Source organism: Crotalus tigris, unplaced genomic scaffold (assembly GCF_016545835.1).
Source record: "Crotalus tigris isolate CLP2741 ecotype Arizona unplaced genomic scaffold, ASM1654583v1 scf7180000020908.629646, whole genome shotgun sequence".
In the NCBI taxonomy this organism is placed as follows: domain Eukaryota; kingdom Metazoa; phylum Chordata; class Lepidosauria; order Squamata; family Viperidae; genus Crotalus; species Crotalus tigris.
Window position 1 is genome coordinate 426,166 of NW_024098249.1, and position 25,549 is coordinate 451,714.

At 47.2% G+C, this 25,549-nt stretch overlaps 1 protein-coding gene across 1 annotated transcript in view; it reads left to right on the forward strand.

The window, feature by feature from the left end:
- Window positions 1–25,549, forward strand: part of ZC3H3 (zinc finger CCCH-type containing 3) — a 198,868-nt gene that overhangs the window by 85,158 nt on the left and 88,161 nt on the right. The window contains exon 4 of the mRNA XM_039368711.1: window positions 3,034–3,190. Within this exon, the coding sequence (XP_039224645.1) occupies window positions 3,034–3,190 (157 nt within the window). The remainder of the gene's footprint in view (window positions 1–3,033; window positions 3,191–25,549) is intronic.

Below are 25,549 nucleotides of genomic sequence, written 5' to 3' on the forward strand. Positions count from 1 at the left end.
TCCCGGGGTCACGTGCTCCCCCACCCCCCCTTTTTGCTATTTCTGACAAGCAAAGCCAATGGAAGAAGCCATTTAGCTGCAGTGATCCACTTAACAGCGGTGGCAGGAAAGGTCGTAAAATGAGGCAAAACTCACTTAACGACCGTCTGACTTAGCAACCTAAATTTGGGGCTCAGTTGTGGTCGTTAAGTTGAGGACCACCTGTATATCAGTGGGTGCTTTGCAATCAGAAGAGAGGGAGGAAGGAAAGGAAAAAGGAGGGGGTGGCTGGAAGGAGGGAGGGAAGAAGGAAAGGACGGAGGAAGGGAGGGAGGCAAGCAGGGGAATTCTGGGAGTTGAAATCCACAAGCCGTAGAGTTCCCAAGGCTGGACACTCCTGCTTGAGCAGCGGGTCAGACTAGAAGATCTCTCAGGTCCCTTTCAACTCTGTTCTTCTGTCATGTTCCCGGTGCTGCCCCTGATAGATTCCCTTTATTTTGCCCTGATGTAACTGGCAAGGCTGGGAGAAGAAATTCAGGGAAGAAGAAGAGGAGGAGGAGGAGGAGGAGGAGGAGAGAAGAGAAGAAGAAGGGAAGAAGAAGAAGAAGAAGAAGAAGAAGAAAAGAAGGGAAGAAGAGAAGAAGGAGGAGGGAAGAAGAACAAGGGAAGAAGAAGAGAAGAAGAAGAAGAAGGGAAGAAGAGAAGAAGAAGAGAAGAAGAAGAAGAAGAAGGGAAGAAGAAGAAGAAGAAGAAGAGAAGAAGGGAAGAAGAAGAGAAGAAGAAGAATGGAAGAAGAAGAAGAGGAGGAGGAGGAGGAGGAGGAGGAGGAGGAAAGAAGAGGAGGAGGAGGAGGAGGAAAGAAGAGAAGAAGGGAAGAAGAAGAAGAAGAAGGAGGAGGAGGAGGAGGGAAGAAGAACAAGGGAAGAAGAAGAAGAAGAAGAAAAGAAGAAGAGAAGAGAAGAAGGGAAGAAGAAGAAGAAGAAAAGAAGGGAAGAAGAAGAGAAGAAGAAGAAGAAGAAGAAGAAGAAGAAGAAGAAGAAGAAGAAGAAGAAGAAGAAGAAGAAGAAGAAGAAGAAGAAGAAGAAATATATAGCTCTCTTTTTTCCCTCACTTTTGCACCTTGCAATCATTTCAAGTGAGGATTTCTTCCCAAAGGAGAAAATGGGCGTCCTCTTTTCAAATCAGTGGCAGAACCCGCCGCCTTAAAGTCTCAGCGTGGAAGTGTCAGCTTTAATTATCTGGCCAGTTATAGCTGTGTGTATAATAAAAGTCAGGCAATTAGATGCAATTCCTTAAAAGCGGTGGGGGGAAAAACACACACAAAGTGGCCGGCTAGACTAGCGAGAGCAAAAAGGGGACAGAATCCAGCATTTAGCTGTTAATTGCAGGTAGCCCTCAGCAGGGGAAAAAAAAAAAAAAAAAAACGGGGCGTAGATCACCTTCCAAAATGTTGTGAAAGGGGAAATGATTAAATACATAAATCTGTTTGGGAGCCGCGTAGGTGTCCTTTCTCAATGAATGCGGGGCGCATTCAAAGCCACTCGTACCTGGGCGGAAGGATCTATATAAGATTCGGGGGGGACGCCCCAAAAAACAAAACAAAAGCAACCCAGGTAGTCCTCGACTTACAACAGTTCGTTTAGAGACGATTCAAAGTTACAATGGCATTGAGCAAAGTGAGTTATGACCGTTTTTCCACGCTTATCACCACTGTGAGCCTCCGCAGGGACCCGTGATCAAAATGTAGACACTTGGCAGTTATCTCATACTTGCGACGGTTGCCATGTCTGACGACATTCTGACAGGCAAAGTCAATGGGGGAAGGCAGTTTCGCTGAGCAAAGCATCACAAGCTCCTTCCATGATTGAGTTAACAGGCCTCTGAAAGAACGGCTTTCCCCGTGCAGAGCCTGTCCCGCTTCCTTCCCTGCACGCGCCTCCTTCAGAAGGGGGGGGGAGATCCGTGTCCCTGTGTCCCTGCCCGCCACTGAAGAACCCCCTCGTCCCTCTGTCACTCCTGGCCCCAAGTCTCCCTCCAGAAGACACAGACGGAGAGAAGGGAATATTTGCAGCCCGGGGTTGAACTCTGGGGTCCCTGGTGCTCTCTGAGCTGGGTGGTTTTCCTGCAGACGTTTCATGACCCTACTAGGGAACATTATCAGTGCTAGAGGGGAGTGGGGGTACAGAGAAGAGGAAGAGTTGGAGGACGACTGTGGGGTCCTTTATGTTCTCTGCGCTGGGCGGTTCTCTTGCAGATGTTTCATGACCCAGCTAGGGAACATCATCAGTGACAGAAGGGAAGAACTTGGGGGGGGGAGAAGGAGGGGGAACTCTTTAGTGGTCTCTGAGCTGGGCTGTTTTCTTGCAGACGTTTCATGACCCAGCTAGGGAACATCATCCGTGCTAGAAGGGAGGAGGAGGAGGAGGAAGGGGAGGAGGAGGAATGTGGGGTCCTTGTTGTTCTTTGAGCTGGGCTGTTTTCTTGCAGATGTTTCATGACCCAACTAGGGAACATCATCCGTGCTAGAAGGGAGGAGGAAGAGGAGGAGGAATGTGGGATCCCTGATGCTCTCTGAGCTGGGCTGTTTTCTTGCAGACGTTTCATGACCCAACTAGGGAACATCCTCAGTGCTAGAAGGGAGAGGGGTTTGCACCTTCCAGCACTGATGATGTTAACCTAGTTGAGTAGGTGTATTACTTTTTTGGGTCAGGTAGGACGTTAAGCTTATTAAAAAAAAAAAATCAAAGCACTGGAGTATTTGGAGCCTTGCACAGAGGTTCAAGCCGACGAAGACTTGCATTTGAGAAGTTGAACGGGTCTCTGGCGCTCCAGGTAAGCTGGAGGCAGAACGGGGAGACGGCCACCACGGTGGCTTTCTCAGGAGTTGAGCTAGCTCAGGGTTTCTCAACCTTGGCAACGTCGAGATACGTAGATTTCAACTCCCAGGATTCTTCAAGAGGAAACCATAGTTTCCCGAAGTGCTTAATAAAAACGATGATGGCCCCGTCCTTGGGCTGCTCCGATTTTTCAAGCCGACGTGTCTTTCTCCTGCAGGTTCCAGCTTCCTCCTGGTCACCAGCCCGGTCTCCCACCGAGTGGTCAACACTCGCTACAGGCTGGTGAAGAAGTCGGCGGGGTCTCCCTTGAGTTCTGCAGCCCCCGGGGCCGGGCCGTCTCACGGTTGGAAGGCCAGGAGACTTTCATTGTCCAGGTAACGTTTGCGGATCCATCGTGCAGCCAGGCTGTGGATGCAGAGCACAATGTAGATAGGGTAGGATAGGGTAGAATTAGAGTAGAGTAGAGTAGAAAAGAAAATGGATAGAATAGGACAGGACAGAATAGAACAGAATAAATGAAGAATAGACTAGACTAGAATTAGAATTAGAATAGAATAAGGAATAGAATAGATGGAATGGAGAATAGAATAGAATAGAATAGAATAGAATAGAATAGAATAGAATAGAATAGAATAGAATAGAAAATGGGATAGAAAATGGGATAGAAAATGGAATATAGAATAGAATAGAATAGAATAGAAAATGGGATAGAAAATGGAATATAGAATAGAATAGAATAGAAAATGGGATAGAAAATGGGATAGAAAGTGGAATATAGAATGGAATGGAATGGAATAGAATAGAATGGAATGAAATGGAATGAATGGAATGGAATGGAATGGAATAGAAAATGGGATAGAAAATAGAATATAGAATAGAATAGAAAATAGAAAATAATAGAAAATAGAAAATGGAATGGAATATAGAATAGAATAGTAGAATAACATTGCCACTTTAAATGTATATTAATACATTAAAATGAGATGTCGTTGCATATAGCTCTCAAAGGGTCACCTCCAATAATAATAATGGTGATGATGATGATAGTGGTGGGGGGGGTGGTGGTGGTGGTGATGATGATGGTGCATGTACCTAAATAAGCTTGCTGATGAGCCTTTTCATCGTGATACAAAGATGGGAAATGGCTGCCTTTCCTCTCCCTGAGAAGATTCACACAATGGGTACAGGACTGCCCAAAATTCTACTGCTGAACAAGAGAGATGCTAGGCAGAACAGGTAGCTAAATTTTGCTGAGTTCAGAGAACTGGCTGAATGTACACTGCTTCCGGAAGTCCAGTCTAGGCCTTGGAGGCCTGGAGGAGGCCTCCCAGGCCTAGAATGGCCCGCTGGAACTGCGTGGATGCCACTTCCGGAAGTCCGTTTTAGGCCTTGGAGGTCTGGAGGAGGCCTCCCTGCCCTAGAATGGCCTGCCGGAACTGCATGGATGCCACTTCCGGAAGTCTGCTCTAGGCCTTGGAGGCCTGGAGGAGGCCTCCCAGGCCTAGAATGGCCCGCTGGAAGTGCATGGATGCCACTTCCGGAAGTCCGTTCTAGGCCTTGGAGGCCTGGAGGAAGCCTCCCAGGCCTGGAATGGCCCGCCGGAAGTGCATGGATGCCACTTCCGGAAGTCCGTTCTAGGCCTCGGACACCTGGAGGAAGCCTCCCAGGCCTAGAATGGCCCGCCGGAAGTGCGTGGATGCCACTTCCGGAAGTCCGTTCTAGGCCTCGGAGGCCCAGGCCTGCATCCAATAAGAGAACCACTTGTTCGGGTATTTCAATCCCACCACTGGCAATGCAGGTAGTCCTCGATTAACGACCGATACGCCAAGCGACCATTCAAATTTCCCACAAACCTCCCCGGCTGTTAATTATGGCCCAGTCTCTTCTCTCCCCCCCCCAGTCATATGACCCCCCCTTCAGCTTGTTTGGCAACTAGGCGCTGTGTGTGTGTGTTTGTTTGTTTGTTTGTTTGTGAATCTGATTTGCCGCCTGTCTCCCCGTGGGGCTGTTCTTGGCTGCTTTACCCCAATAAAGCAACGAAGGGAGCACAAAATGGAAGTGAAATAACGGAACCATAAAATAAACAATTTTTTTAAAAAAGAGAATACAGCTAGTCCTCAACTTACAACAGTCCATTTAATGACCGCCCAAAGTTACAACACCACTGGGAAAAAAAGTGACTTAACGACCAGCCGTCGCCGCATCCTCCGTGGGCACGCGATCCAAATCCAGCTGCTTGGCGACAGGTTCACATTTACGACGGTTGCCATGTCCCCGGGGGGGGTGTCACACGATCCCCTTTTGCGAACTTCTGACGAGCAAAGTCAACAGGGGAAGCGGGATTTGCTTAGCGACCACATTACTCAACAAAGGCAATGATTCACTTAACAACCGTGGCAGGGAACGTCGTACAACGGGGCAAGACTCACTTAACAAATGTTTCCCTTAACAACACCCGTTTTGGACTCCGCTGTGGCCGTAAATGCAGCACGGCAGTACATCCATGTGATAACAACTTACAGCTGTCTGCAGCATCCCCCGGTCATGGGATGCCTTTTTAAACTACAGCTTTTGCCAAAAAACCGGCATTTCTTCCCGATTTTCAATAACGCCGCGCCCATAGGGAGCCACCGCTTCCCTTAACGTCCGTGATGATTTACTTAACGACCCGTTGAAAAAAAAAAGTGGCAAAACCAGGTCCACTACGTGACCGTCAAGTGTTACGACCGTGATGGCAAGGCTCCACTACGGTCGTAACTTCAGAGGACTTCTTGTATTTTTATCTGCCCCCCCCCATCCCTATTTTCAACCCGTGTGTTGCCTGTTTCCGAAGACCTACAAAGGACCTATAAAGACCTGCTTTATACCTTGTCATTACAGCTTGCGGACAACCCTGGTTGGGGTCTCCCCTTCCGATTCACCCCAAAATTCAAGGAAGGCTATTTTCATCCCTTAGAACAGTGGTTCTCAACCTGTGGGTCGGGACCCCATTTGGGGTCGAACGACCATTTCACGGGGGTCACCAAACAACGCAGTCCGCCATTTCCCCCCCCCCCCTTTTCCTTAGCTGTGCTACTCCCTTTTATTCTGTTGGCTTTTGAAAGCCAATAAGAATTATCCAGCCTGTCTCTGCCCTGCTGAGCCCGCCAAAAGTCCCATTCTGCAAACGGTGCTGCACCAGTTGAGTAGTCCTCGACTTACGACCGGTTGAGTAGTCCTCGACTTACGACCTGTTGGGGGTCGCGGCATTAAAAAGGTTGAGAACCACTGCCTTAGAAAATAACACACACACACACACACACACACACACACACACACACACACACACCAAAATGGATGATCAATAGCCATTGGCCGGAAATTAGTTTAAAGCGTCTGAATATATTATAAAACTTCTGCAAACGAGGCTGGCTGGAGGCTGGCTTGAAAAGGGGGGGAAATGATTTTTTTTTTAAAGAAAAAAATCAGAATAAACTTCTGCAATTACTCGGTGAAATAAAAGAAAGTGCTGATCCTCTCTCTTTTTTTTTCTGGTTACCAAAAAAAAAAAAAAAAGCTGATTATTCAGTATTTGTTGCTGTTTGAAAACAGTTTAAAAATTAAGAAGCAGATGCTTTATCTGGGCAACTTCTGTCGCACAGCGATTTAGTGGTGCTTGACAGTGTCAAAACAATTTACTATTTCAGGGAGTTTGAAATGGAAGTGGTGCCGTTTACTACCTTCCTCCAACAATTGATTATCCCTTTCCTAAAAATAGCGGCTAGGTCCAAACGGAGGCGGCCCTGCCTTCAGGGGGGGGGAACGCATTTTTAATTTAGGAATTGGGTCAAGGAGAAGGAGAGTTGGGGGGGCTGGGGTTTTGGGAAGGTTATTTGGAATAATTCTCCGATGTGAATCAAATTTGAGGGGGATAATAGGCCACTTTGTAAAACCCTAGTAAGGCCACACCTGGAATATTGCAGCCAATTTTGGTCACCATATCACAAAAAAGATGTTGAGACTTTGGAAAAAATCCAGAGAAGAGCAACTAAGAGGATCCAAGGCCTGGAGGCTAAAACATACGAAGAACGGCTGCAGGACTTGGGTTTGGCCAGTCTAAAGAAAAGAAGAAATAGGGGAGACATGATAGCAATGTTCCAGTATCTGAGAGGCTGCCCCAAAGAAGAGGAGGGGGTCCAATTATTGTCCAAAGCACCAGATGGAGGACGAGAAACAATGGTTGGAAACTGACCAAAGAGAGAAGCAACCTGGAATTAAGGAGAAACTTCCTGACAGTGAGGACAATGAACCAGTGGAACAGCTGGCCACCAGAAATCGTGGGCATCACTGGAGCTTTTTAAGAAGAGACTAGACAATCATCTGTCTGAGATGGTATAGATTCTCCTGCTTGAGCAGGGGGCTGGACTAGAAGACCTCCAAGGTCCCTTCCAGCTCTATTCTATTCTATTCTATTCTATTCTATTCTATTCTATTCTATTCTATTCTATTCTATTCTATTCTATTCTATTCTATTCTATTCCATTCCAGGAGATATTCAACCTGGAATTAAAGAGAAACTTCCTGACAGTGAGGACAATTAACCAGTGGAACAGCTGGCCACCAGAAAACGTGGGCACTCCATCACTGGAGCTTTTTAAGAAGAGACCAGACAGTCACTTGTCTGAGATGGTATAGGTTCTCCTGCTTGAGCAGGGGGCTGGATTAGAAGACCTCCAAGTTCCCTTCCAGCTCTATTCTGTTCTAGATTCTAGCTCGTGAAAATCCGCTGCAATTCCACTCTCGGCGGATGTACAGGCCAGGCATCCATTAAGTGAGTTTTGTCCCCTTTTACGACCGTTCTTGCTAGACTTGTTAATTGAATCGTCGCAGTTAATTGGGTCACACGGCCGTTAAGCTAAACCGGCTACCCCGGTTTACTTTTGCTTGTCAAATGGTCGCAGAAGGGGATCGCGTGACACGTGCGCGCACGCACACACACACACACACACGGGACACCACGACCCTCATCGGTGTGAGCCGGTTGCTGAGCGTCTGCTTTTGGATCCGGCGACCGTGGAGATGGTGCAGTGGACTCAAGTGCGAAAGATGGCCACGAGTCTCTTTTTTTCGGTGCCGTTCGAATGGTCACTAAACGCGTTGTCAGTCGGGAGCTGTCTGCAGTGGCTCTTCAAAGTTACAACGGCACTGAACAAGCGACTTAACGACCGGCTTTCGTGACCATCGCGGTAGCTCCGTGGTCGCGCGACCCTTGGCGACCGACTCGTATTTATGACGGTCGCGGCCTCCCCCGGGGGTCACGCGATTTTCTGACCAGCGATGTCAGCAGGGGAAGCCTGATTCGCTTAGCGACCGTGTGACGAATGAAGCACTGCATCAAAAGGATGAAGGTTTCCCCAAGATAATAATAATAATAATAAAGTTGGAAGGGACCTTGGAGGTCATCTAGATGTCTTGTCCTTCTCCAGCCCTGGTGGGTCCTTCATGGTTGACTCCTTTCTCCCTTTCTGGAGCGTCTCCTTTGGCTGCACCGGAATCGTGGACGGGGAGTGTATTTTAAATTCATTTTACCGCACTTTTTGCAATATTTTCGTTTTAAATAGATTTATAAGTGACCCGGGGGGCTGCTTCTCCGAATTTATGAGGATAATTTCCCCTCCTCTTGATAAGGTGAAATTTACACCTGCTATTTCCCTTTTAATTCACGGGGCTAAGTGCATCTAATTTCCTCCCCTTCTTCTATCTCGTCCGTGTGGCCTTTCCTAATGCAATTTTTCCCCCCTTCGCTAAATCACTGTGATCGGGAGTCGCGATCGAGTTAAATTAACTTAAATTAATTTACTTAATAAGAGCCTCCAACGAGGTCCAGATTTATTGATTCTGCTTTCTTCTCTCCTCCTTTATTCCTTTGGGGATTTTTTTTTTTTTAAAAATCCCCTGTTTCTCTGGCTTTTATATTCCCCGGGGAGGCGAGTTGAGCTTCAGCAGAAGCACCGTAAATTTCTGAGGTTTGCCAGCAGAGCCCTTGTTTTTTTGTTTTTTGTTTAAATCAGTTATGATTTTATCTGCAAGGGGGAAATGGTTGGCTTTTACTTTGGGAAGGCGAACAAACACACAGGGTTAAGAGCAGGCTATCTCCAACCTTGGGCCATCTGGATCCTGGGACAACAATTCCAATAAACCCCAGCTTTTAGGCGAGCTTCTAGGGAGATATATGGGAGCCTGGATCAGATGGTCTGGTTCTTTTTCTTTGTTTGTTAACAACAACAACAACAATAATAATAAAGTTGGAAAGGACCTTGGAGGCCATCTAGTCCAACCCCCTGCTCAGGCAGGAAACCCTGTCTGCCCAGTCTCTTCTTAAAAACTTCCAGTGTCGGAGTTCACCGCTTCTGGAGGCAGGTTGTTCCACTGGTTAATTGTTCTCACTCAGGAAGTTTTTCCTTAGTTCTAGGTTGCTTCTCTCCTTGACGAGTTTCCATCCATTCCTTCTTGTCCTGCCTTCAGGCACTTTGGAGAATAGCTTTACTCCCTCTTCTTTGGGGCAGCCCCTGAGATATTGGAACACTGCTATCCTGTCCCCCCTCGTCCTTCTCTTCATTAAATTAGACATGCCCAATTCCAGCAACAGTTCTTTGTATGTTTTAGCCTCCAGTCCCCTAATCATCTTTGTTGCTCTTCTCTGTACTCTTTCTAGAGTCTCAACATCTTTTTTACATCGTGATGACCAAAACTGGATGCCGTATTCCAAGTGTGGCTTTACCAAGGCCTTGTAAAGTGGTATTAACCCTTCACATGATCTTGATTCTATCCTTCTGTTAATGCAGCCTAGCACTGTGTTGGCTTTTTTGGCAGCTGCAGCACAACGCTGGCTCCTATTTAAGGGATAGTCCACTAGCACCTACAAATAGAAATAGAAAGACTGTGGCAAAAGCCAGCAAGGGTAGTACCAATAGTAATAGGCGCCTTGGGTGCAATCCCAAAACAACTGGAGCACCACTTGAACATCATCATCGGCTTTGACAAATCCACCATTAGTCAATTGCAAAAAGCGGCCTTACTTGGAACTGCTTCCATCCTGCAACGAAATCTGTAATACCATCAAACATCCATGTCTGCCTATCCCTGGGTAAGGACTCGATAGGTAGACAAAAATGCCAAATTCAGTCTGAACATCTGGCTGTGCGATGATCAATAATAATAGTAATGATGATGATGATGATATTGGAAGGGACCTTGGAGATCATCTAGTCCAGCCTCCTGCTCAGGCAGGAAACCCTACACCATTTCAGACAAATGGCTGTCCAGTCCCTTCCTAAAGACTTCCGGTGTTGGAGCATTCACCGCTTCTGGAGGCAGGTAGTTCCACTGGTTAATTGTTCTGACTGTCAGGAAGTTTCTCCTTAGTTCCAGGTTGCTTCTCTCCTTGATCGGTTTCCATCTTTTGAACACTCTCCTCCCAGAGAACTGAAAAACCCCTGGGCTTCAGACAGCTTTGGAGACAGAAGTATTCATAGGAATTACGATTTTCGAGCTGTATTTATCGGTATTCAACTAGGGAGGGGGGAAATACACAATTTATGCACGTGCTTGTTTTATTTTTTCCTTTTTTGTGCACATGTTTTTCCTCTGTGTGTAGCCTTGCCTAGCTTCGTTTTGCTGGTGTATTTTTATTTTTTTCTTTCGTTTCCCGAGACGTGCCCCCCCTTTTTTTGGGGAGTCCGTATTTTAATGTTTTGAATAAAAATAAAAAATGGAAGTAGAAGAAGAAGAAGAGAAAAAAAAGGAACTACTCGGAGGGGCATCTGGAAGTTGACATCTGCTCTTTGAATGGACTATTCATATCCGTTTAATTTTTCTCGTTGCTCCGTGATTGATTCGCGGGCTAATTTCAATTCATTGCGGTTGGTTTGGCTCCTGGGGGACCCCGGGGGGGGTGTGTAAAAACATGCGGAATAAATACATGAGCGAGGGAGAGTTTTCTGCCCGCCAAAGGCCCAGCGCTCCGGATAATGATCCGTCTTGATTCGATCGCCGGAGACCCTCTGAAGGAACGGAGTCCCCTGCGAAGGGTCTACGGACGATTTGCAATCGTGGCGAATCTCTGGAGCTCGTTCTCCAAGCCGCAGGGGGGTGGTGGTTTCCGAACGTCTCGGTACCAAGCTGGATAATGAAACTCTTCAGTGGAGTTTAGGGGGATGCCGGTGTCTGTGTGTTCTCCTGTCTTCAGGGGTGGTCAGTAGGTCTTGGAAAGTGGGAGGGTCAGGTCAGTTGAGGGTCTTGTGATGGGTGGTGTGATGGGTCAGATGTGGGTCACGTCAGGTGAGGGTCTTGTGAGGGGTGGTGTGATGGGTCAGGATGGGTCATGTCAGGTGAGAGTCTTGTGCTGGGTCTTGTGATGACTGAACTTCTAGTGTTGGAGCATTCACCACTTCTGGAGGCAGGTGGTTCCACTGGTTAATTGTTCTCACTGTGAGGAAGTTTCTCCTTAGTTCTAGGTTGCTTCTCTCCTTGATGAGTTTCCATCCCTTGCTTCTTGTCCTGCTTTCAGGGGCCCTGGAGAATAGCTTGACTCCCTCTTCTTTGGGGCAGCCCCTGAGATACTGGAAGACTTGCTATCCTGTCCCCCCTCGTCCTTCTCTTCATTAAACTAGACCTACCCAATTCTAGCAACCGTTCCTTATATCTTTTAGCCTCCAGTCCTCTGATCATCTTTGTTGTTCTTCTCTGCACTCCTTCCAGAATCTCAACATCTTTTTTACATCGTGGTGTTCAAAATTTCCTCTTGACCTTTTTTCTTCCTGTCCAGTTCAGTCGATAAAAGTGATGAGAAAACGCCTGAACTTTAGACTTAAGCAGCTTATAATAAAGTTGGAAGGGACCCTGGAGGTCATCTAGTCCAACCCCGGTGCTCCGGCAGAAAACCCTATACCACCACAGACAAATGGCTGTCCAGTCTGTTCTTAAAAACCTCCCATGTTGGAGCATTCACCGCTTCTGGAGGCAAGGAGTTCCACTGAAACTCAGAAAAGCCTTTTCCATCACGTCGGAAGATGGTCCTGGCCCGGATCCTGCAAGGCGATCAGTTTGAGAACGTGTGTTTGTGGTATTCCCCTGCACACATCCACACCTTTGTTTTAAAGATTGTTTACATACACTTTTTATGAATTACATTTTTTTTTGAATAAAGATTAAAAACCAATACAGACTAACATCGAGTAAGAAAGAGAAGAAAATCAGAGAGCTAAATGCACACAAAGGGAAACACACAACTAGAAAGGAAAGACAAAAAAAGATATGGAGAAGCCGCTTCCGATCTTCTCCAAGCAGTTATAAATACAATTATAAGTTTGCTTCCTACTCTGTGGTTACCACCTCCCTCTCTCCTTTCTATAATCTATCCTCTCTGATCATCCCAACCGTAAATCATAAGTTCATTTTTTTTCCTATTTCACGCAATAAGCGTACATAATGTCTTTTCCCTGATCAAAGAAGTCAATTTTGCCATCTCAGCAACTTCCCTCCTCTTCGCCAGCCGTCCCCTTTCCATCTTTGATTTTGTTTTAATCATCTGGGTGTGTTTTGTAAAGGTTTAGCAATACTTTCTCCTCCTCCTCCTCCTCTTCCTCCTCCTCTTCCTCCTCTTCCTCCTCCTCCTCCGTCTTCTTCTTCTTCTTCTTCTTCTTCTTCTTCTTCTTCTTCTTCTTCTTCTTCTTCTTCTTCTTCTCCTCCTCCTCCTCCTCCTCCTCCTCCTCCTCCTCCTCCTCCTCCTCCTCCTTCTTCTTCTTCTTCTTCTTCCTCTCTCTCTCTCTCTCTCTCTCTCTCTCTCTCTCTCTCTCTCTGAAAGACTGTTAAAACTAGTCTCCAAAAATGACAACTCATTAACATGAAATTCATATGCTGGAATAGGAAACGTTACTGAAGAGGGAGAAAATAGTTGCCTCCATTATATCGAGGAGGATCGAAGCACTTACGCGCCCGTGTTTCTGAGGAATTATAATACAAAAGGCAGAGCAATATGAAACACATAATATAAAAAAGGATGTGGAGACTCTGGAAAGAGTGCAGAGAAGAGCCACAAAGATGATTAGTGGACTGGGGGCTAAAACATACAAAGAACGGTTGCTGGACTTGGCTATGTGTGGTTTAATGATGAGAAGGACCGGGGGGGGGGAAACACATGATAGCAGTGTTCCAGTATCTCAGGGGCTGCCCCATAGAAGAGGGAGTCAAGCTGTTCTCCGAAGCACCAGAAGGCAGGACAAGGAACAACGGATGGAAACTCATCAAGGAGAGAAGCAACCTAGAACTAAGGAGAAACTTCCTCCCTCCCTCTTCCTTTCCCCTCCCTCCCTCTTCCCTTCCCTTCCTCCCTCCTTCCCTTCCGTTCCCTTCCTCCCCCTTCCCCTCCCTCCCTCCCTCCCTCCCCTTTCTTTCCCCTTCCTCCCCCTCTTCCCTTCCCTTCCCCTCCCCCTCCCTCTTTCCCTTCCCTTCCCTCTCCCTCCCTCCCTCTTCCCTTCCCTTCCTCCCTCCTTCCCTTCCGTTCTCTCCCTCCCCCTTCCCCTCCCTCCCCTTCCCTTCCTCCTTCCCTTCTTCCCCCCTTCCCTTCCCCTCCCCCTCCCTCTTTCCTTTCCCTTCCCTTCCCTCCATCCTTCCCTTCCCTCTGCTTCCCATTCCTTCCTCCCTCCCCTCCCCTTCCTTGTTCCCTCCCCCTCCCTCCCTCCTTCCCTTCCCCCTCCCTCCTTCCCCTCCCTCCCTCCCTCTCTCCCTCCCCTTCCCTCCCTCCTTCCCTTTTCTTCCCTCCCTCCCTCCCCTCCCCTTCCTCTTTCCTCTCCTTCCCTTCCTCCCTCCCCTCCCCCTCCTTCCCTCCCCCTCCCTCTTCTCTCCTCCCTCCCTCTCTCCCTCCCCTTCCCTCCCTCCTTCCCTTTTCTCCCTCCCTCCCTCCCCTCCCCTTCCTCCTTTCTCTCCTTCCCTTCCTCCCTCCCCTCCCCCTCCTTCCCTCCCCTCCCCTGCCCTGCCCTGTGGAAAACCACCTTGGATAGCTTTGTACTGCAGGGCTCCCCAAACTTGGCCCCTTTAAGATTTGTGGACTTCAACTCCCAGAATTCCTCCACCAGCCCCAGGGAATTCTGGTATCAATGTTGTTTCTAGCTGCTCTCGAGCGGGAGGGGTCTCTGTGGCCCCTCCCCGGCCACTCCGTTGCATGGAGCAGCTGCCCCCAGATGTTGCAGGAAGGCAGCTGATGCCTTGGGGAAAGGGCTGATCTGGCTTCGCTTGAATTGCACGAAGCCTCCCCTTCCTTCCGGGCTCCAGCCCACCCACCGCCTCCCCTGGCCCTCTCGGGGGTCCACCTGTTCCTCCCTGGTCCTGGTCAGGGGCCGGGCTGGGAGGGGGGGGCAATGGACCCTCCTGCTGGGAGCCCCTGGTGCTTGGCCTGGCCCCGGCCCTGTGCCAAAGCCCCTTGGGAGGCAGGGAAGGTTGGCCTGGAGCCCCTCCCTCCTTTGAGAAGGTGGGTTTTTCTTCTTTCTTCTCCTCTTCTCCTCTCTTCTCTTCTCTTCCCTTCCCTTCTTCTCCTCCCTTCCATTCCTTTCCCCTCCTTCCCTCTTCCCTTCTCTTCCCTCCCTCTTCTCTTCCCCTCCCTTCCCTCCCTCTCCTTCTTTTCCCTTCCTTCCCTTCCCTCCCTCTTCCCTTCCCTCCCTCTATCCTTCCCTTCCCTCCCTCTCCTTTTCCCTTCGTTCCCTTCCTCTTCCCTTCTCTCCCTCCCTCCTTCCCTTCCCTTTCCCTCCCTCTCCTTCTTTTCCCTTCCTTCCCTTCCCTCCTTCTTCCCTCCCCCTCCTTTTCCCTTCCCTCCCTCCCTCTTCCTTTCCTCCCTCCTTCCCTTCCCTTTCTGCAGTGCATGCAGTTACTTAGGCAGGGGAGGGACGCAGCCCATTCGTAGGTTTACAACCTGTGAAGCACAAAAGGAAAGGATGAAGGAGAAAGAAGGAGGAGGAGGGAAAATTAGGCCCAAAACTTGTGATTCGGTAAAGGCAAGGCTAGAGCGGATGTATTGCCATCCAGTGTTTATTATTCATTGATTACATTTATATGCTCCCCTTCTGCCTGAGAAAGGCGACTCTGGGAAGCTTACAAAGAGTGAAAAAGGTAAATATAGGAGCAATTACGAATCTCAAAGCTCTGTTAAGAACTTGGTGCTCTCTGAGCTTGGTTTTTTTTCTTGTAGATGTTTCATTACCTAAATCAGGCAAGGTCTAGCACTGAGGCTATTCCCTAGTTGGGTCATGAAAGGTCTGCAAGAAAACCATCACGCTCAGAGAGCATCTAGGACCCCACAGTCCTCCTCCTCCTCCCTCCAATCCCCCCTCCCTTCTAGTACTGATGGTGTTCCCTAGTTGGGTCATGAAATGTCTCCAAGAAAACCACCAAGCGCAGAGGGTACCAGGACCTAATAATAATAGTAATAACAGTAATAGTAGTACTATAGTAGTAGTAGTAACAACAACAACAACAACAATAATAATAATAATCCCCCCATAAAACTTCTGTAAACCTCACTCCAAACGTCTAGCACTGATGTTGCTATGTAGTTGGGTCATGAAACGTCTGCAAGAAAACAGCCAACCTCAGAGAGCACCAAGGACCCCACAATCATCGCCCTCCTCCTCCTCCTCCTCCTTCCTCAAACTCTACTCCCTTCTAGCACTGATGATGTTCCCTAGCTGGGTCATGAAACATCTGCAAGAAAACCACCCAGCTCAGAGAGCAGCCAGGACCTAATAATAATAGTAATAATAACAACAACAAGAAGAAGAATAACAAGAATAAGAACAAGAATAAGAACAATAATAATAATCCCCCCATAAAATTTCCATAAACCTCACTCCAAACCTCTAGCACTGATGTTGTTATCTAGTTGGGTAATGAAATGTCTGCAAGAAAACAGCCAAACTCAGAGAGCACCAAGGACTACTCAATTTCTTTCCTGCTCCTGTTCTCCCTCCTCTTCTCTCCACAAATCCTACTCCCATTGTAGCACTGATGATGTTTCCTAGTTGGGTCCTGAAACGTCTGCAAGAAAACCAGTCAGCTCAGAGAGCACCAAGGACCCCACAGTCCTTTCCTCCTCCTCCTCCTCCTCCTCCTCCTCCTCCTCCTCCTCCTCCTCCTCCTCCTGCTCCTCCTCCTCCTCCTCCTCCTCCTCCTCCTCCTCCTCCTCCTCGCAAACTCCATTCCCTTCTAGTATTGATGAGGTTACCTAGTTGGGTCATGAAACATCGGCCTCATTTCAACCCTGAGCTACAAAGATTCTCTTTTATCAGTTGTCGGTCACCTCATAATGATGGTGAAGGGACGAAAATTGGAAAAACAAGGGGGCCCTGCTGGCTGACCTTCTGGTTTCCCCCCCACACACACACACACACCTTCGACATGCAGCAGTGGGCTGCCTGGTAGATGGCAATGACAGCCAGATGGAAGATGGGCTCGGAGGAAGCTGCTTCCCCCCCCCAGATGGATGGTGTCCCCCCGTGTTCCTTCTCTAGCCGCTCGTGGCCTGATGAAACAACCCAGGTTTTGTGCGGGAAGCGTCTCCGGAACTGAACGTTCATTAATAAGGCGCATTAGAACCGCTGTAATGAATAGCACTATGGAAGACTGCACCCTGGTTCTGGGAATATATATATATATATATATATATATATATATATATATATATATATATATATATATATAATATATATATATATATATATATATATATATATATGCTAAGGTTTTATCGCTTTGTCTGTTCAATGCATTCCGTCCTGTAGCGTTCCCTGAAATATGGGCGACGGCTACTTCAATTTATCAGCAGAGCCGTGAACTTTTCCATGATGATCACGATTATTATTATTTCTTAGGATAAGAGGCACCCAAGAGAAGAGACTTCAGAGCTGCTTTTCCCAGTCTGAGGGACCCCAGATTTGCCGTAACCGAAGGCAGGGAGGTTTCAAGTGATGGGGGTGGGGGGTGGGCTGTGGGAATTGGCATTGAGCTGGATTTCACACACCCCCTCTGGAATTTGGATGGATGCCATCCTTCCTTCCTCTCTCTCCCCCCACCCCCCCTTCATTCCGAAGTGAAGAAGTACGAGCTGAAAAATTTCTCTCCCCGATTTGTATTTTGACTGCCAGGTTGGTCACTTCCACTCTGGGTAGGCTAACATCAGACAATCGTTGCTCTGATTTGGACAGTGATGTGTTTGAAATAATCTAGGGTGTCCCGCGGGAGCAGGGGGTTGGACTAGATGACCCCCAAGGTCCTCTGTGATTCGGTGGTGCTGTTAAAATCCTTCAGAAATGTTCCCGTAGAGATAGTCCTCGACTTAAATGTTGTTTTTTTAAATTTGAATTGGAATTTTTCATGTTTTTCTACATTGTGTTTTTCTCGTTTGTGAGCTGCCTAGAGTTGCTGGGAGTGTAAGCGGCTATATAAATTTTCCAAATAAATAAATAAAAATAGATTTGTTTAATGACTGTTCGAAGTTACAACGACAGTGCAAAAGGTGGCTTATGATTGTTTTACAGACTTATGGCCGTTGCGGCATCCTCATTCGTAGTCACATGATATTAGTGACAGCTGCAGCGTCTCGGGATCGATGGTGAATAGAATGTGAAAGATGTGTGTATAGAATGCATGCTTTTACTTGTGCTTTTTACTTGCACGTAGTGTGCACTGTGGACAGCACTTAATTTCGTTGTGGGATACACAATGACAGTAAAGATATTCTAGTCTATTCTACTCTACTCTACTTTATACTCTACTCTACTCTACTCTTCTATTTCATATTTTCCATTCCATTCCATATTTTCTGTTCTGTTCTGTTCTCTATTCTATTCTATTCTATTCTATTCTATTCTATTCTATTCTATTTCATATTTTCCATTCCATTCCATATTTTCTGTTCTGTTCTCCTATTCTATTCTGTTCTGTTCTGTTCTTTTCTATTTCATATTTTCTATTCCATTCCATATTTTCTGTTCTCTATTCTGTTCTGTTCTATTCTATTCTATTCTATTTCATATTTTCCATTCCATTCCATATTTTCTGTTGTATTCTGTTCTGTTCTCTATTCTATTCTATTCTATTCTATTCTATTCTATTCTATTCTATTCTATTTCATATTTTCCATTCCATTCCATATTTTCTGTTGTATTCTGTTCTGTTCTGTTTTCTATTCTATTCTATTCTATTCTATGCTATGCTATTTCATTCAATTCCATTCTATTCCATTCCATATTTTCTATTCCATTCCGTTTTGTTCTGTTCTATTCTATTCCGTTCTATTCCGTTCCATTCCGTTCTGTTCTATTTCATTCCATTCTAGTCTAGTCTAGTCTAGTCTATTTCTAGTCTCGTCTACTCTAGTCTACTCTATTCCATTCCATTCCCTTTTGCACCTTCTGACAAGCCAGATCAATGGGGGAAGGCAGAGTCGCTTAACAACTAACTTAATACCTGCAGTGATTCACTTAACAGCTGTGGCAAGAAAAATCATTAAATGGGGGCAAAACTCAGTTAACCAACGTTTCGCTTAGCAACAGCCGTTTTGGGCTCAATGGTGCCCGTAAGGCGAGGACAACCTGTGCTGGGTCTTTGCTGGTCGCTCCGCTTTGCCCACCTTTCAGTGAATGCCGCGGCCCTGTTCCTGGTTTTCCAGGAGGGGCTGGTCCGTTCCTCGGCCTTTCAGAGCGGACCCCCTGCCCATCTTCACTCACACCCTGCTGAACCTTGCCTGGTACAGGTTTTTCTTTTTGGGGGGTGGGTGGGCGAAGTTTGATTTTATGAGAACAGTCGGTTACAGCTCCCCGAGTGCTGTAAAAGTTAATGCGATGGTCTCCTTGCCCCGGTGCTCATTTTTATAATTTTTATTTTACTTTATTTTATGAAACCGGACAGGGAGCTTGGTGACTTATTACTATTCATTTCATTTCGATGCAGTAAATATTGATTCAGTGGGGGGTTTTCAATTTAAACCGCTCGGCGATTATATAAAATATTACTCGCCTCTGAAATTATGCTTACCGATCCCTTCGGCTGCTCATTAAGGAAGGAGCGCCGTTTTTAGACTCCTCGGCCTCCATCATCCTAATAAATGGGCTCGGCCGAGGGTAGGGCAAGCAACGGGGGTCCCGGGGAGGCAACCCGCACGAATCTGACAGCTTGGCTGGGCCTCTGAATCGGGCACTGCTTCCCGGGCTGCCTGCTTATTTGGAGGTTAAACAGGTCCCTTTCTGCCCTGTGAATGCCCCACTAGGTGCCCCACGAGGGTAGAGGGGAGGGACAGCCAGTTTTAAGGTTCGAAATATTTATTTCTGATGCTTTTCATGGTTTTATGCTGAAAGCCACCCGGAATCGCTTTGAAGTGAGACGAATGGCAAATAAATTTAACAGGTAAAGTGAATAGAATAGAATAGAATAGAATAGAATAGAATAGAATAGAATAGAATAGAATAGAATAGAATAGAATAGAATATGGGATAGAGAAGAGAAGAGAAGAGACCTTGGAGGTCATCTAGTCCAACCCCCTGTTCAGGCAGGAAGCCCTATACTATTTCGGACAAATGGCTGTCCAGTCTCTTTTTAAAAACTCCCAGTGTTGGAGCATTCACCGCTTCTGGAGGCAGGTTGTTCCACTGGTTAATTGTTCTCCCTGTCAGAAGTTTCTCCTTAGTTCTAGGTTGCTTCTCTCCTTGGTTAGTTTCCATCCGTTGCTTCTTGTCTTGCCTTCAGGGGCTTTGGAGAATAGCTTGACTCCCTCTTCTTTGGGGCAGCCCCTGAGATATTGGAAGATTGCTATTATGTCCCCCCTTGTCCTTCTCTTCATTAGACTAGACATACCCAATTCCAGCAACTGTTCCTTATATGTTTTAGCCTCCAGTCCCCTGATCATCTTTATTGCTCTTCTCTGCACTCTTTCCAGAGTCTCAACATCTTTTTTACATCGTGGTGACCAAAACTGGATGCCGTATTCCAAGTGTGGCCTTACCAAAGCCTTGTAAAGTGGTATTAACACTTCACCTGATCTTGATTCTATCCCTCTGTTAATGCAGCCTAGCACTATGTTGGCTTTTTTGGCAGCTGCAGCACACAGCTGGCTCATATCTAAGTGATTATCCACTAGGAGTCTGAGATCCCTCTCACAGTTGCTACTATTGAGCAAGGTACCCCCTAGACCAGGGCTAGGCCCCCTTGGCTTTTTTATAACTCGTGGACTTCAACTCCCAGAATTCCTGAACCAGCCATGCTGAGGGGAAATGGAGATGTTTCCAAGCTGAGCCATGCTGGCTTAGGAATTCTGGGAGTTGAAGTCCACGAGTAATGAAGGGGCCAAAGTTTCCCTCATGCTGGCTCAGGAATTCTGGGAGTTGAAGTCCACAAATCATAAAGCAGCCTAGACCTAGTCCAGGGGTAGGTAACCTGGGCTCTTTTATGACTGGTGGACTTCAACTCCCAGAATTCCTGAGCCAGCATGGGGGAACTATGGCCCCTTCATGGCTTGTGGACTTCAACTCCCAGAATTCCTGAGCCAGCATGGGGGAACTATGGCCCCTTCATGGCTTGTGGACTTCAACTCCCAGAATTCCTGAGCCAGCATGGGGAAACTACAGCCTCTTCATGACTCATGGACTTCAACTCCCAGAATTCCTGAGCCAGCCACGCTGAGGGGAAAGGGAGAGGTTTCCAACCTGAGCCAGGCTGGCTCAGGAATTCTGGGAGTTGAAGTCCACGAGTCATCAAGGGAGCCAAGGTTGCCTAACCTGGTCTAGTGACTGCTAGCGAGGTCTCTGCATGCCTCCGGTTGATTTGTGGAGAATTGAGAAATGTAGCTGAGGCTTTCTCCACGAAAGCGATTAATTGGGTGTTCCAAATGAATTTGGTCTGCCTGGCGCCTTTTTCTCCTGCAAAGGAGAGGGAGAACGCCACCCTCGTGGCTCCTGGGATCCCACCCAGAAGATCATCCCGACGTCTCCTGAAACTGGACTTGTCCTGCCGGTTGTTAGTTTTAACGTTTTAAGAGGCACTTTGGTTTTGTTTTATGGGCAGCAGTAAACCGATCAATGGAATGGATGCTTTTTCGTAAGGCAAACTGGACTTTTTTTTTTTGTTTTTCTCTGAAGACGTTTCGCTTCTCATCCACAGAAGCTTCTTCAGTTCTGACTGGATGGTGGGGAATGGAAGGATTTATACTCCTTGCAGACTCCTTCCTTCCTTCCTTCCTTCCTTCCTTCCTTCCTTCCTTCCTTCCTTCCTTCCTTCCTTCCTTCCTTCCTTCCTTCCTTCTTTCTTTCTTTCTTTCTTTATCTCTCCTTCCTTCTTTCTTTCCTCTCCCCATTTATTTATTTATTTTTCTTTCTTTCTCTCCTTCCTTCCTTCCTTCCTTTTCTCTTTCTTTCATCTCCCCCATTTATTTATTTATTATTTATCTCTCTCTTTCTCTGTTTCTCCTTCCTTCCTTCCTTCTTTCTCTCTCTCTCTCTCTTTCCTCTCCCCCCTCCCATCTCACTATCTCCAGAACAGAGCTGCTAATAAGAGAGTGGAAATGATTTCCAAATACGGGCAATCCTCGTATTTGTTAAATGAAATTTGCCCCGTTTTACGACCTTTTCTGCCACGGTTGTGAAGTGAATCACTGCAATTCTTAAAGTTAGTAACCTGGTCGTTAAGCCAAACCTGGCTTCCCCCATTGACTTTGCGCGTCAGACGCTCGCACAAGAGGGTCACGTGACTCTGGGGACGCCGCGACCGTCATAAAGGTGAGTCAGTTGCCAAGTGGCTGAATTTTGATCACGTGACCCTGGGGATACTGCCGACGGTTGTAAGGGTGAAAAACGGCCCTAGGTCACTTATTTCAGTGATGCTGTAAGTCTGAATGGTCACTAAACGAATCATTGGAAGTTGGAGACTATCTGCACCTACAGGTTTAATAGTAGTAATAATAATAATAATAATAATAATAATAATAATAATAATAATAATAATAATAATAATAATAATAGAAGAAAGACTGTGGCAAAAGCAAGCAAGGATCAGGTGACACCCCTCCCGGGACACTGCAACCGTCGTAAGTCCAAATTTTGATTCTGTGACCACAAGGATGCCGCAGCGGTCGTAAGTGGGGGAAACGGTCATAAGGTCACTGTTTTTCTTGCTGTTGTAAGTTTGAATGGTCACTAAACGAACGAGGACTCCCTGTACACTAGTCAGAGTTGGTCCGGTCAGTTTTGATCTGGGTGGATTACTTGATTCCTTATTTTCGTGCGCACGTAGAGATCGTACGGATGAATATTTCGCCCTGTTTAAGCGGAAGGAAAGCGAAACTGAGTTCAGATGTTTGCAAGGACACACAACTCTTGTTTCCTTGGATGTGACATAGAGGCAGTGGGCCATTCCTTGACAACATCCTTGCGACTTCTGAATCTGGACTGCAGCAAAGGAAGACAAAAGATTTAATAACAACAACAACAACAACAACACCCCAGACTTAACAATTGTCGATAAGAAAGACAAAAAAGTCTGGATATTGGACGTGGCAGTGCCTGGAGATGGCAGAATAGAAGAGAAGGAACTGGAGAAGATAACAAAATACAAAGACCTACAAATAGAAATAGAAAGACTGTGGCAAAAGGAAGCAAGGGTAGTACCAATAGTCATAGGCGCCTTGGGTGCCATCCCAAAACAACTGGAGCACCACTTGAACACCATTGGCATTGACAAATTCGCTATTAGTCAATTGCAAAAGGCGGCCTTACTAGGAACTGCTTCCATCCTGCGACGATACCTGTAATACCATCAAACATCCACATCTGCCTATCCCAGGTCCTGGGTAAGGACTCGATAGGTAGACAAAATGCCAAATCCAGTCTGAACATCTGGCTGACTGTGCCATGATCCATAATAATAATGTTGGAAGGGACCTTGGAGGTCATCTACTTTTCTCATTTCTCTGGGCACCTTTGCTTCTGCTTCCCATGACGAGGTGAGAGGGACTGAGCCGATTTCTGATCTTGCTGAAGGTGGGGATTTAATTGTCCCGAGTCCTCCCACAACGGCCCCCCCCCCATCCTGGCAGCTGGAAGTTCCAACCTGGAGCATTTATAAGCGGCTTAGAGAGACCACTGCGTGTCTTTCTTTTTTCTGCCACCTTCCTTTTCATGGCTGATTCTTGCCGGCTCCCAATTTAGCAGCCTGCAAATCCTTCCAAAGCAATTTCAGCAGAAGTCTGAAGTGGAGAAATGCCGGAGGGGAGGGTTTCTTTGGAGAAGACACGGCTGATGGAGCTGGGATGCGGCAGTCCTGGGCGGTGGTGGAAGGAGGCTTGCTTCTGATCATAATTTGGTCTAGAAATGAGATGTTCTAGCTTCTCTTGACATCCACAAAAAGCTTTCTGTCTGTCTGTCTGTCTGTCTGTCTCTCTCTGTGTCTCTGTCTGTCTGTCTGTCTCTCTTTCTCTCTCTGTGTGTGTGTGTGTATGTGTGTGTGTTTGTGTGTGTCTCCTTCTCTCCCTCTCTCCCTTCTTACCAGAATAGGCTCTGGTAGAACTGAAAGTGGTCACCATGATATAAAAAAAGATGTTGAGACTCTAGAAAGAGTGCAGAGAAGAGCAATCAAGATGATTAGGGGGCTGGAGATGAAAACATACGAAGAACAGTTACAGGAATTGGGGATGTCTAGTTTAACGAAGAGAAGGACGAGGGGGGACATGATAGCAGTGTTCCAGTATCTCAGGGGCTGCCCCAAAGAAGAGGGAGTCAAGCTCTTCTCCAAAGCACCTGAAGGCAGGACAAGAAGCAACGGATGGAAATTGATCAAGGAGAGAAGCAACCTAGAACTAAGGAGAAACTTCCTGACAGTGAGAACAATTAACCAGTGGAACCACCTGCCTCCAGAAGCAGTAAATGCTCCAACACTGGAAGTTTTTAAGAAGAGATTAGACAGCCACTTGTCTGAAAGGAGAATTGTTCCTTCACACACCCAGCTGTCCACAAAACCTCATAGGATTCTTCCAGCTAACATTGTTCTTCAGATGCCATGGGTCATTGGCTTGAAAAGGTCAACCTATCAGCAATTTGCCCTGTCCTGAACCTCCAGCCTCCAGTGTAGATTGCAGGGGACCAGGCTGTCCAAAGAGGTCCTACGGCTTCATCTGATGCCCAGCAGATGTTTGGAACTGAAGCCAGCAAGCAGCTGAGATATCTGAAGTCGCGCATGCGTTGGCCAAGAGATGGCAGCGAACGAAGTCAAATATACGTGTCCCACGACAATGTTGTAGGATCCAATCTGAGTCGGTCACCGGGACCACAGGTTTTTTTCTTCCAAGTTTCGGACCCGCGTTGGAGTTCCATTCTCAGGGAACTTCTTGGTGTGCTTTGGGCTGTTCTGTGTGTGGTAGTTATAGGGTGCCCGTTGTGTGTAGCTTTTTAGATGTAGTTTGGGGTGTTGATGGCTGGCTGTTAGGTCGCGGGCTGTGGTTTGCTTGTGCTGCCAAGCCCTGGCCTCCTAAGTACTTGATAAACTGGTGGTAAATCAGTTGACTGACAAGGGGCCCATTTCCCAGGTTTCAATCGCTTCCCTGGCTGTTTTTGTGCCTGCTCATCCGACAATCTTAGTAGTGTAAAACTGAATGTCTTTCCTTGTTTATTGCAGTACGAGGCTATCAATGAGTTTGGGTGGCATTGCGATCGCACCTTCTTCTTGAGAAGAAGACACACTCCACCCCCAAGCACTGGGAAGGCTCAGAGCATTGTCTTCTATGGCCTCTAGAACAGGGCTTTTCAACCAGTGGTACAAATACCACCTGTGGTACATGGGCACCTGGCAGGTGGTACGCCAGCATCCTAGAAAAGTGGTAACGGGGAAGGGGAATGAGCCGAACCGGTGGCAGCACTGCACAAGCCTGAGCGAGAGACGGCTGGAGCTGCAGGGCTGTCAGGGCTCAGCGGAAGCGCCAGGATCAGTGCTGCTTTCCAGCTGATCGGCACTTCTTCAGGGCTGTCAGGGCTCAGCGGAAGCACCAGGATCAGTGCTGCTTTCCAGCTGATCGGCGCTTCTTTGGGGCTGTCAGGGCTCAGTGAAAGCGCCAGGATCAGCGCCAGGCTCCAGTTGGAGCTTGGCGCTGATCCTGGTGCTTCTACTGAGCCCAGAAGAAGCGCCAATCAGCTGGAATGTTGCAGCATCTCCAGGGTCTTGTGATTTACATTCAGATGCTTGGCAACTGATTCATATTTATGACGGTCATAGTATCCCGGGGTCATGTGAAGTGACCAAAACCTGCTGCAGCCAGCCAGCAGACGGGGGGAATAAAAACCAAACACCCCCACCCCACCCCCTGTGCCAATCCTCAACAAAAATGCTCACAACAATGAAAACCTCGGACAGGAGGAAGAGCGCCGCCAGGTGGCCAGGCAGGTGTCTTGCTCGGCTGTGCCTTGAGGGGCACTTTTTTCAGTGCCATTGTAACTTCCAAGAGTCACTAAGCGAACGGTTGTAAGTCGAGGACTACCTGTATTTTATCCCTTTTTTTGGGGTCAAGTTTTTGACACCTCGCTAGGCGACTGGTAGTACTCAGATGTTGCCATATCCTAAAAGTGGTACAATGGGTGTAAAGGTTGAAAAGCCCTGCTCTAGAAAGATACAAAAACAGGCGCGCGCGCACACATCTACACACACCCTTCGTTCCTTCACCACCCCTTCCA